Source organism: Pteropus alecto, unplaced genomic scaffold (genome assembly GCF_000325575.1).
Source record: "Pteropus alecto unplaced genomic scaffold, ASM32557v1 scaffold113, whole genome shotgun sequence".
NCBI lineage: Eukaryota > Metazoa > Chordata > Mammalia > Chiroptera > Pteropodidae > Pteropus > Pteropus alecto.
In genome coordinates, this window is record NW_006433949.1 from 7472179 (window position 1) to 7483882 (window position 11704).

General features: G+C 54.1%; 2 protein-coding genes across 9 annotated transcripts in view; both read right to left on the reverse strand.

The window, feature by feature from the left end:
* PPM1F (protein phosphatase, Mg2+/Mn2+ dependent 1F) overlaps nt 1-1714 on the reverse strand; it is a 26215-nt gene extending 24501 nt beyond the window's left edge. The window contains exon 1 of the mRNA XM_006908663.3: nt 1563-1714. The gene's annotated coding sequence lies outside the window, so the exon portion shown is untranslated. The remainder of the gene's footprint in view (nt 1-1562) is intronic.
* A 2666-nt stretch (nt 1715-4380) lies between these two features.
* The window catches only part of TOP3B (DNA topoisomerase III beta), a 25572-nt gene continuing 18248 nt past the window's right edge, over nt 4381-11704 (reverse strand). For 6 of the 8 annotated variants that reach the window (XM_015586860.2, XM_025044468.1, XM_025044469.1 and 3 more), the window contains 7 exons: nt 11507-11653; nt 11217-11390; nt 9266-9394; nt 8648-8797; nt 8178-8278; nt 7263-7464; nt 4381-5916 (listed from right to left, as the gene is read on the reverse strand). In XM_015586860.2, coding sequence (XP_015442346.1) covers nt 5429-5916; nt 7263-7464; nt 8178-8278; nt 8648-8797; nt 9266-9394; nt 11217-11390; nt 11507-11653 — 1391 coding nt within the window. In that variant the 3' untranslated portion in view covers nt 4381-5428. Of the gene's footprint in view, nt 6234-6287; nt 6785-7262; nt 7465-8177; nt 8279-8647; nt 8798-9265; nt 9395-11216; nt 11391-11506; nt 11654-11704 lie in introns of those variants that run through there. The other 2 variants (XM_006908664.3, XM_025044470.1) reach the window with 2 other exon arrangements.

Sequence of the window (11704 nt, forward strand, 5' to 3'; positions counted from 1 at the left end):
ACAAATGGAGAATCTTAGTTATATGTGAATAAGCACTGGAAAGAGTTTGTAAATCCATCCAGTTCTCTTTCTACATATGTATTTTTTTCTTTTAAAAAATGTATGGTAAAATATATGTAACATACAATTTATCATTCCACCCATTTTTAAGTGTACAGTTCTCTGGCATTAAGCACAGTCATATTGTTGTACAATTACCACTTTTTGCAAGCTTGACTTTCTCACTAGATTATAAGTTCCCTGAGGTCAGGGAGCCTATCCCTGTCCTCACAGGTATAACACAAGCCTTTGTGCAAGGCAGCTGGCAAGTGTGATGGCACAGGGAAGGGGCCAGCTTCCTCCCACCACCAGGACTGGACCTTGAATGAGGAAGCTAAGACACTCTGTGGAGCACACTGGACAGCAGAGAAAGGTTTTAAAGACAGGGTTGGCTTTAGGTGATATCTCAAAGGAATTCTGCAAATGCACTTGTGTGGAGGTTTTCAGCTTTCAAAGTGGTATTCCTTTTGTTTACCTCTCACTACTACGTGCTACTAGGTCACACTGCAGATGAAGAACTAGGCTTGGGGACAGTAAGCAACCTGCCTAACGTCACAAAGGTAGGAAATGGCAAAGTCGGACTCAAACAGGATCTTGGGATGCCTTTGTCAGTTCTACCTCAGTTGCAGGAGAAAAAGAGTGAAATCTGACAACAGGCTGGATATGAACATAAAGGCCAGAAGTGAGCTGGAGATGACCTCAGAGTGCAGATTTCAGAGTCTATCTATCTCCCACCATGGGAGCATAGCTCAGCCCACAGAACTTGCCCCAGGGAATGCCATGAGGGCATGTCACCCAGGACATATGTCCGGCTGGGTGGAAAGCTTCAAGGGAGGAGTCCATCACCAGCCACCAGGCCCCACTATGTGCTAGGCCCTGCTTTAAAATCCCTACACTCAAGGTGCCATTTCTCTCTATTCCACAGAGGTTAAGGGTCTTGCCTGAGGTCGCACAGCTCAATCAAGCAAGTGGTGTAGCCCATGGCCTTCCTGCCTGAGTTTCTATCTCATACATGTCCTGCTAAAGCTGCTGCGGCCCAAGCACTTGCTTTAAAACTCTCACCTTAAGTATTCTTCAGGGTGGAAGCAGGCCATGGGGTGGGGGCACTCGGGCAGTCCTGCAAAGGCGCAGAGGCTGGTGGGGTAGGGGTCAGGCAGTGGGCCCTGCCAGATGCCCCTGGGGATGGGATGGGGAGGGGCCAAACCTGGAGCAAATGGGGGCCCGTCACCCCTCAGCACCCTATTCCACTTCACAGAACCCTCGGTCCGCATCTGGCCTTGGCCGGGCCACACCCCCGCCGGGCCAACGGCCCCCTAGTTCTACACCCATGGCTCTCCAGCCCCCCAAATCCCAGTATCAGGTTCCTCATGTCCCTAGGTTCTCTCCCCGTTATTCAGCTCCCACTCGGCCCCCGAACCCCTTGAGTAGCCGCACCTCGGCCTCCCTGCCTCCTCAGCCCACATATTACACCCTCTCCGGATCCTCAGCGCCCCGTTTCACCCCTGCACACTTTGGGCCTTCACCTGAGCTTCACCCCGGCGCCGTCCGTTCTCCGGTCCCGCTGCTCGGGCTTCCTCACCACCAGGTCCCGGAGGGCCTCACCTGCCACTCTGCCGCTTGGCTCGGGGTGAGCGGCTCCTGGCCGGCCCCGCCCACTTCCCGTCCCCAGCCTCCGCGGGCTCCGCGCAGGCGCAGCCGGGCTCCTGTCGGGTGCGGTCGGGCTTCTGTTGCCCCCTGGCGGCCTCCCGACTGGTGACTGAGACTCTTTCAGGTGGCGGAGAGAGCTGCGCTTAACCTGGAGGGTCACGGCTCACACGCGGCCTTCATCCTGGGTCTGGAGCCGCTCACCCGCGACTTGCTTCATTTCTCAGCCTCGGGTGGGTGGGTAGATGGGGGAAAGCAATCCCCCATCTAGCAGCGCCCAGAAATTAAGCAACTTGTGCAGTCAACTGTTAAATGGCAGAGCAGGGATGCACACCCAGAATGCCAAGGTCTCACCACCCATCAGGCAAGGAGGCACAGTGCCAGGGCCACCATACTTTTAGGGACTATATACTTACACAAATTTATTAATAGTTGTGAGTCCCCAAGGTCTCAATGGACTAAATTCAAGGTGTCAGCAGGTGTGTTCCTTTCTGGGGCCTCTAGCAGGAATCTGTTCCCTTGTCTTTTCCAGGTTCTAAAGACTGCCCCACTCCTTGCTTGTGGCCCTTTCCATCTTCAAAGCCAGAAACATAAAGACTCTTGTGATGACATTGGATGATTCAGATAATTCAGGATAATCTCCATATTTCAAATTCCGATGATGAGCGATCTTAATTCCATCTGCAGCCCCGATTACCCTTTGCAAAGTAATCCAGTGTTGGCACAGGGGCCAGGAGGATGTAGACATCTTTGGTGACCATTTTTCTGCCACCATAGAGGCCCACAAAAATGTTTTCTTTTAATGTCAGAAAAAATAAATGAACTTTTAGGTCAAAGAAAATGTTTTCATGTATAATATTAGTATACTTATCTTTATATCAGTGTAGTTGTAAAGTATAATTTTAAAAAATCTATTTTATGGAGGAAGGAACCCTCAAAAGTCCTATGTGGCCCTGCCCACCTGTGTCCTTCCTTCCTAGGAATTAAGGCTCTGAGGTGCTTCACTAACAGGAGGGTTTGGGAACCTGGAGAACTAGCAGTTGCCTGAATACAAAAAAACAAAAAACAAAAAACACACATTAGCGGTGGGAGTGGGTCTGGAAAGCAGGGGGTGTCTGGGCAGAGAAAGCAGGGTGGAAAGGGTGGTGACTCATCTCATTCTCCTACTCATGCCTTCCTAGATCCCGAAACCCCTTGTCAGTGTGGTGATCCGAGCAAGGCCTGAGGCTACTTCTTATAACCTATGACTTTGGAGAAGTTCTTTAGCCCCTGCAAGCCTCAGTCTCCCTACCTGGAAAATGGTGACAGTAGTAACCGATCTATCTCATAGGATTGTTGTGAGAAGCTGTGTCAGTATTTTTCAAAGTGTGTCTGGGACCACCTGTATCAGAATGACCGTGGGTGAAGTTTGAGAATCACAGTGAAGATGAGGTGGTGCATGAGACAGGACTTCCCACACTGTAAAGTGGAGTGTCCGTGAGAGCTCAGGCTTCCTCAGCTGGGGCCCACATTTTGTGGAGCACTGATTCCATTCAAGGAAATGACGGCAAAGTGAGGTACTTCTACTTGGCCAGGAGCTTGTCTCTCATGGGCACTGGGCCAAGGACATGCCTGTGAGATTACTAGTGTCCTGTGGCTTCTGTCAACCCTTCCCTGTCTGCATTCTATCATGTCTCAGCCTGGCTTTGGCTTTCACTCCTGTAAAAGGAATTTCTTAATGTCGCCCGGCTAGAGACTCTGCTTCTGTCACAAGGCTGTGCCCCCGTCGAGGTGGAGGAGCACCAAGGGCTCCCAAAGAGCTCAGCCTGGGTTTTCCTCCCATCTCTGCCCCCTCCGACTGAACTCTCTCCTGGTCCCCAAATGTCTCCTGTTTTGGAACCCCTCTCTGAGCCCTCTGCTCCCCCACCATGCAGACGGTTATAACACCTCCCTCCTCAGCTCTTCCTGTCCCCATGCCTTCACACATTGCTGACTCATCATAGAGAGGGTATCATATTGGTCTTGAGCTTTCAAACCATCATTGATGCTGTGACCTTGGAAAGGAAGTGCGAACCCTCGCCTCTGACTTTCCAGGCCACTTACAATGGGGCATCCACCTAGCTTCCTGTCTATAGCAGTGCTGCCTTTCTAAAGGGGGCCCTGGGATCTCCCTTGGCTACTGGTATCTTCAGGTCTTCAAGAACCTGACCCATGCAGGTGGAGAGGGGAATGGGTTCATATCTGCAGGTCTGTGGTACCTTCTGTTCAGCAGCCCTGGAAAGGGCTGCTACACTCATCTGAGCAAACACACCTGGGACACCCAGTATCAATGTGTGCCAGGGTCTCAAGGTGATAGGGATGGGGTTTGTCAAGGACAACAGTATGTCCAGCCAATTCAGCGGGACAATCAGGCCTTGTTGCTGTGAGCCATTTGCAAAGATGGGAGGTCTGGTCTGCAGTGGTCCTGCCCTGTGCCGTCCTCAGAGCAGGCCAGCCTGCAGCCATTCACCTCATCTGCCTCAAGGTCAGAAGGTGCAGTGCTAAGGAGCACAGCAGACAGTTCTGCTTAAAGTGGGCCTCTACTCTTCCTTGCCCTTGTAGCTATGTTGCAAGTAACAGCGGCATTTGGATGCAGTTGGATAGATGAAGTGAAGGGACCCAGAACACAGAGTTCAGCTTTGAAAGCCAAGAGCCTTAAGATTCATGAACAAAGGACAATTGCAGAAAAAAAGAAATGAATCCTTTATTAGCCTTGTTTGAGGCTGAGAACACAGTGCAGAACCCTGGTAAGAAATGTAGTCTCTGCCCTCAAAGCCCAAACTGAGCCTCTACCTTTGCTGCCTCACTGGAGAGGTCCTAGAACATAAGGTGAGAATGCTCTGGGTTTGCTCAATGTGATTGGGCCATCGTGGTGACCCCGTGCCTCGGACCTGACCCACTACCAGATGTGGCTTTGTCAGTGTCCCAGAATCTGACCAGAGCAGGCAGGGAGTGGGAAAGGAGCATGAACCTGAGAATGCCCCCTCCTCTGAGACATCTTCCAAGCTGCTGCAGCACAGCTCCCCAGGGAGCCTGTTCTCAGGAGAAGCCTTTTAAAAGCTTCCAGAGAAGTTTCCCAAACCGTGTTTAGGGAACATCGGTTGGCTCATTGGGGCCTCCAGGAAGTGGGAGCCTGGTGGGTGCAGCGCCTACGTGGAATGCCAGGTGAAGCCACGGGTTTATTGATGGCGGCTCTTCTCAGAGCCTTCTATGTTCTAGTGCACACTGTGAATCTATTGTCAAGATAGGGGGTCCCTGTGCACAACATCTCTGATCTGCTCCTCGTACAAGTGTTCCACTGAATAGCCTGGAAAGCTGCTTTACTGAGCTCCTGTTGCCACCTGGCTGGGGGTGGAGTTTCCAAAGCTCAGACAACATATGGCTGCCTAAGGTGGATGCTCCTCCAGGCCGGAGCCTAGAATTCAGGAAGGACAGGTGGGCAGGCAGCCATGGCTTGCACCCCACCCCACAGGCTGCTGTGGCTGAAAGGCTATTTTCTAAACCTGGCATGTGAATGGCTTACTATGGCACCCTCGTTAAGCTCCCTGCTGTAAGGTATGGGCTGTCTCTGTATGAGACGATAAGGGCTTGTCTGGGAACGAGAATCAGACCAGGCCCCGGGAGGCTGCCAGTGGCGCGGACCTGCTCAGAGACGCTGAGTGGGGAGTGTGGGGTCTGACCCTGAACGGTGAGCTGCAGTGAGCGCCGGGGACAGAAAGCACTTCTCTCAGCCCCACTCCCTCCACCAGGCCTCCCTCCTGTGACATCTGCCTGGGGTGACACAGCTACCACTTTCACACTTGGTGGGCTCCCTGCAGGCACCACTGGGGTGTGGGGAGAGCAGGCATTTAGGTGTGTGTAGAATGAAGGGAGATGTAGGGAGATAGGGACGGGAGGTGCAATGAGGAAATGGGTGGGGAGGACACAGTAACCCTCTGACACCAGCAAAAGGTCCCCAGATATTTGCTCTGGAGGAGACAAAATATGTTTTAATGATTTCCATGGCCCAAAGGACAACCACCTGGAGCCAAGGTGAGGATGGCAGGGCCATCATACAAAGTAGGCAGCCAGCGCTGACATTTTGTCCTTCGGCCGCCTGGCATTGGGCTTCCCTGCAGGCCGCCGGCCCCGGGCCCGCCCTCGGCCCTGCCGCCTCCCCGGCCCATTGCGGTGCATGGGGTGGCAGGAGGCTGCGTGCTTCAGCTCCACCAGCTCCTGGAAGACAGGGTCACAAAAGACACAGCCCGTGTGCTGCGTCTCGTCACCTGGGAGTGGGGACTTGGCCTTGTTGAAGTCCACATCGAGCAGGGCAGCCTCACAGGAGCTGCAGGTCTCAGAGGACACCCGCACACGATGGGCATTCTCGAAGCAGTGTGCCACCACGTTGCACTTGTTACAGGCCATCTTCCACTTGGGGCCCGAGGTGGGGTCCAGCACCAGCACCCCATTCTCGCATTCCACACACTGACCGATGCCCAGCATGCTCAGCGAGTGCTGGCAGGTGGGGTGCGTGCACTCGTTGCAGCCCATACCTGGTAAGGGGGGGGCAACCCATGAGGCACACCTGTCCCACCCACCCAGTGCAGCATCTTCCACCCCACTCCTGGGGCCTCTTCCAGTGCCTCCCTCGTCCCAGCAGAAAGTGCTCCTCTGCTTTGTGTGCATTGGCCCTTGGCTCTGGAGCCCCACATTCTCTGCTCATCTGAAATCTCCTCATGCTTTGAGGCACCCTCTCCCTGAGCGCACATCATTTCCAGAAGGCCTTCTTGGTGGCCTCCAGCCAAGTCCATAAGGCCTTCACTTTGCTTCCACAGCTTGTTATAGGCAGCTCTGTGTGGCCCTCATTCCAGTGGGCCACATTGGCCACTGGCTACCCTGGAAGCTGCTGCGGGGCAGGGATGGACCTCAATGCCCCTGGAAGCACAGTGCAGACTATCTGCCCAAGGGAAAGGCTTGAATCAGGCGGGGTAAACCAAGACCCTTGAGGGCTCCCCAGGTCCCCTGGGAATGTGGGCAGATGCCTCACTCTTGCTGCATCTCGTTCCTGTTTGTAATATGGGGTGATGACACCACAGGGGCTCTGCTGGATACAAAGGAGACAGCATAGCTGAAGGTGAGCACTTTGGGCCCTGGCCCTCTTCAAACTCCTAGTTACGTTTCTCAGCCTCATACGTTCTCCAGTAATAAACAGGAGGACGGAGAATGGCAGTGGACGCTGAGGGCACGCCCCCAGCTGCTGCCCCTCTCACTCACCCCAGCCCAGGAAGGAGTGTAGCACAGCTATTGCCCAGATCCCGAGTGACCTGACTATAGTCACCCGTCCAAATATGACCGGACAAAGTGTCAGACAGGCCAGCCGACACCTATGCAGTGCCCAAGTACACTCAGGGTCTCCTTTGTTAGTACCAGCAGCACGGGAAGAGCTGGGGGAGGGATCCCTTCAGAGTCCAGCGTGGTGTTGGGCAGGGGCTAGTGCTGAACAGAGACCACAGATACCCAGAGGGGATGAAGGCAGCCCAGCTTGGGATGGAACAGCTGAAGTCCAGGGAGAAGGTGCTCACCTTTCTTCATGTCCCGGAAGGGCGGGTGGTTGTAGCAATAGGGGCACAGCGGGTAGCTCTTGCCTCGAGAGCCTGATGACCACAGGACCAGCTCGAAGTCATCCAGTGGGCACCGGAGTTCCTTGTAGAGCTTGATGGTGCCATTCTGGGGGAGTGTGTAGGTCTCATCACAGTGGGAGCAGTGCAGGCGGCTTGGCTTGGCCTGTAGCAATGCCAGGGGAGAGGCACAGAGTTGCTAGGGCCACCTGACTCGCCTGCCTTCATTCTCCCCATAACACAGAATACATAACATGTAAGTTTTAGTACATAACATGTAATACGTGATATATAACACACAATAAGTCCTATGTAATACATAATATGTAATATGTAATACATATTGTATAATACTAATACAATGCATACATATGTACAGAATATGTAAATACATCTGTAATATGCAGTACATCATATTTAATACATGTAAAGAATATGTAACATGTAATATGTAATACATAATATATGACATATAACATATAAGAGGTAATATGGTGCCGGGCAAGGACCTCTCAGGTAAGGATCCTGCCATGAGTCTTAGGACACTTGCTCCATGCATGAAGAAAGGCAATTCTAAAATCCTGGCATATACGTTAACGCCCACGATAGCAAGGAATGTGCTGCTAGAAACAGTGGACGACATGTGTTTAAGTGGCCTAACAGTTTATGTGCTCCTGGGGTCATGAGGACACTGGGTGTTTGTTGGCAAGGCTGCTTCAGGCTTCTGTTATTCTTCTATAACAACTGGGACAAAGAATATATTCCTGTATGACTGAGGACAAGGTGGAAGCCTATAGAGGTGATAAGACTTGCCTGAATCTGTGCACAAAGGCTCAATGGGTCAGAAGGGGCAGTGTTAGCCCTTCAACCCCCAATTACCTGGATGTACTTCATGAACCGGTGGCACTTCCCACAGCGGGAGAGGGGCTTGCCTGTGGCCGCCAGAGGTGAAAATGACACCTCCATCAATTCGTCCATGCCTGAAAGCAAGCAGTGTAGGAGAGTCATGGCATGCAGCAGTCCACCTCCCTGGCAGGTGGACAGTGTAACCAGGAGGGCTGGAGGGGAGGCTACCACACGAGGTAGGAGATCTATGAGTGAATACATCCCTCACCCTGAGGGTGGTGGGGTTTCCGAGCCAGCAATGGGAACACAGCTGCAGCCCCATTTGTCAGACAAGCCGTGTGCCCTGAGTGTAAATGGCCCAGTGATGACCCACCGTCACCCCATCCTCCCAACAGAGGCCTGGAGCCTGAAGCCCAGATCTGGGGGCTGGTCTCACATGGGGGCCTCTGGCGCCCTGAGCGGTGGCAGTCCTGACCTAAGGACAGGGTAGAGGCAGACCTTACCAGCGATGGAGTCAACAAAGTAGTGGAACTTCCTCTTGAAGACATCCAGGGTGTGGCCCAGGACTTGGCGGTAGTCAGCCTTGCCCTGGGCAATCAGGTTCAGCTGCTTCTCCACGGCGCTGCGGATAGTGGGAAGCACCAGCTCCGCATCTATGGGCGCGGGGATGCTGCTGTGAGTACTCGTACCCGAGGGGCTTTGGTCACTGGGGCAGCTCTGGCCAGAGTTGGAAGGCACTAGGCTGGCTCCCATACACCCAGTCCTTTCCGATCTCCCATCCAGAAAATCCCGTGTGGAGCTGCCAGAGACATCTGTGTCTAGGGCTGCATCACAGATGGGCTCCTGGCAGTCCTTGGGCCATGTCTATGCTCCTCAGGACCTCAAAGGGACAAAACAGCACTGAAGACAGGACCCAGGCCTGACAGAGAGCTGGTGTGTGGAGAGCCCTCACCTCCCCTTTTGGATCCTTTGCACTTGTTGGTTCATGATACACCATGCCGAACCTCTGCTGGGGCAGGTCCTGGGGTTGCCACTGAGCACCCTTGCAATGGGAGCTGGGGGCTCACCGCAGGGCCTATTGGAGGTGACAGTGGCAGGGAGTGCTGGTCAGCTGGCCTTACCGATCTTGTAGTAGCCATGCACCAGGACAATGCCAAGGTTGGTGGGCTTGAGCCGGCGCCCGCTCTCCACGACAACGTAGTTGCGCTGGCAGATGTTATTTATATGCACAGGAATACTGGCATCTGTCCCTGCAATGCACAAGGCCCTGGTGTCCCTTGGCCTGCCTGACACTTCTCATCAGACTGTGGGCTCCCCTTCACCCCCACCTGTCATGGGCACCTGGTTCTCGGCCCCTCTGGTGCTGCTCCCAGCCAGCACGATGCAGGCACCATACTAGGGGCTGTTCATGTACCGTCTTGTGAACCTGAGGATGATGCTCTCAGTGCCGGGTGTTTATTCCTATTTGACAGAGGCTCAGAGGGGTTAAGGAACTCTGTCAGGGTCACAGAACTTGTTCAACCTGTCCCTCACAGCTGGTAAGTGCGACCTCCTTGGACTCTCCTGTCTCCATCCTGTGGAACCCACCCCATTCCAGAGCCAGAGTCCCAGCTCCCTGAGCCCCAGACCCCTGAACATGCTCACTGACAAATTGCCCCTCTAAAACGTATCCTATTTTGCCCACTTCTTGGTTATGTGTCTCCAGAGCAGTCTCCTGGTTCCGGAACAGACAGCCCCAAGGCACTTCAAGGTCATTTGGCACTGCCAGATGCTGTCATTACGGTTCCTTTGTGCTAAGAAGCCTCCTTAGCTGGTGTTTGGAGGCTAAGAAGCCCGCTGAGGTCCCACACTTGCAGGATGAGGCCGAGAACGGGATCTGAATCTCATGTGGCAGACTCTGAGTGGTACTGTGCCTACTGCTGCTTGTGCCTGCTAGGCACCCATGGGGGCTGAGCAGGGATCCCAGTATGCTCCCTGATGCATTCTCACCACAGTCTGAGCAGTAGCTCTTGCCAGGCCCTTTATATAGTACTGGGGGCCCCTAGTGATAGGCTGCCCCTGACTGTTGTCTCATTCAGGTCACAAAAGCCCTCTCCACTGCCGCAAATCCAATTTGATCATGGGGTCTGGGCTGCTGTCCAGTGTATGGCTGCCAGAAGCCACGGGTGTCCCATCGACAGGAAGGAGCAGAGGATCCCGAGTGGGCAGTGCCTGCACTGCAGAGCAGGCTGAGGACCACCATGGCAGGACCCGCCATAGGTCCTCAGAAGCAGGCTCAGCTCTCTTGCTGAGGTCACTACTGTCACCAGGACCCCAGACTCAGGTGAGCTGCTCCCTGGCAGTCACCTGTAGGACTGTCAGAGATGGAGCGGAGCCCAGGTATAGTGAGTGACCTGGTCTGTCCCATGGCCCACCAGAGCCTGTCAACCAGGAGGGGGCTGGTTGGCCAGGACAGTGCATCAGGGACCATGCAGCAGCCATTAGAGCAAACAGTGCCTGGGGAGAAGGCTCCAACAGTGAGGCCAATCCCAAAAGTGAGGACATTGGTCACAGCCCCTGAGCCTGGGGACTGGGCAATACCATCTTGCCTGTGAGGTACATGCATCAGCGACTATACTTCTGAGTTGGCAAGCTGCCCTGGGCTGCCCACTCTCACTGGAAACCTCTAGTTATTGTGCAGGAGCTTTGGACCCTGTCTGGGCTCTCTGTGTCCCTCACAGGGAAGCAGCGCTTGCGAATTCCCCATCACTTGATTCCAGGACAATCCCCGGTTAGCCTTCAGGACGACTCTGATCTGACTTTTGTGTTTTTCCTATAAATGCATCATTTGGCATCCTGGGTGTTAGTGTACACGAGGGAACATCTCGGCCTTTACGGGCAAGGCCAAGTCCTGACGTGGACACCTTGGCAAGGTGCAGCCCACTGCCACCCTGTCTGGCTCAGCTGGCCACACCCTGGGCCCCAGTTACCAGGTGCTGGGCACGGAAGGGTCACTGGGCAGCTCTGGAAGCACTGCCTCTTGGTGCCCAGTCCCAGGATGGGAACCCAAGGGCAGCTGGCAGGTGCACCTACCAATGCCATGCTTCTCCATGAGTGTGATGAGCTCAGCCTCTGTCAGGTAGTCGGGTGGGCTTGTCTGCTTCTCCAGCATCTTCATCTCACCCACGGGGAAGGTGTCACCCCTCTGGCAGGTAGGCAGGCTCTCCTCCAGGGGTATGCTCTGCCAGGGCATGATCTCCGTGAAGCCTGGAGAGACAAGGCATCACCTGAGACCCTGGGCCTCCTGTCCCCAGGTCCAGTGCAGAATGTTCCATCCATCTATAAGGTGAGGAGAAGAGCAAAGCTGGGCCCCAAAATTTTACCTGGTGAGATGACAGTCTTCCCTGTGCAGGTGAAGTGCTCAGGCCCAATCCTGAAGGAAATGGTGCTCTGGAGGTACTTGCAGTCGTAGCTAACCGTGGCGATGAAGTGCCTGGTGATGTACTCATAGAGCCACCAGGCCTCGCCTCCTGCAGCAGACACAGACTCTGGTCACCAGCCGGGGACTCTGGCTCGAAGGC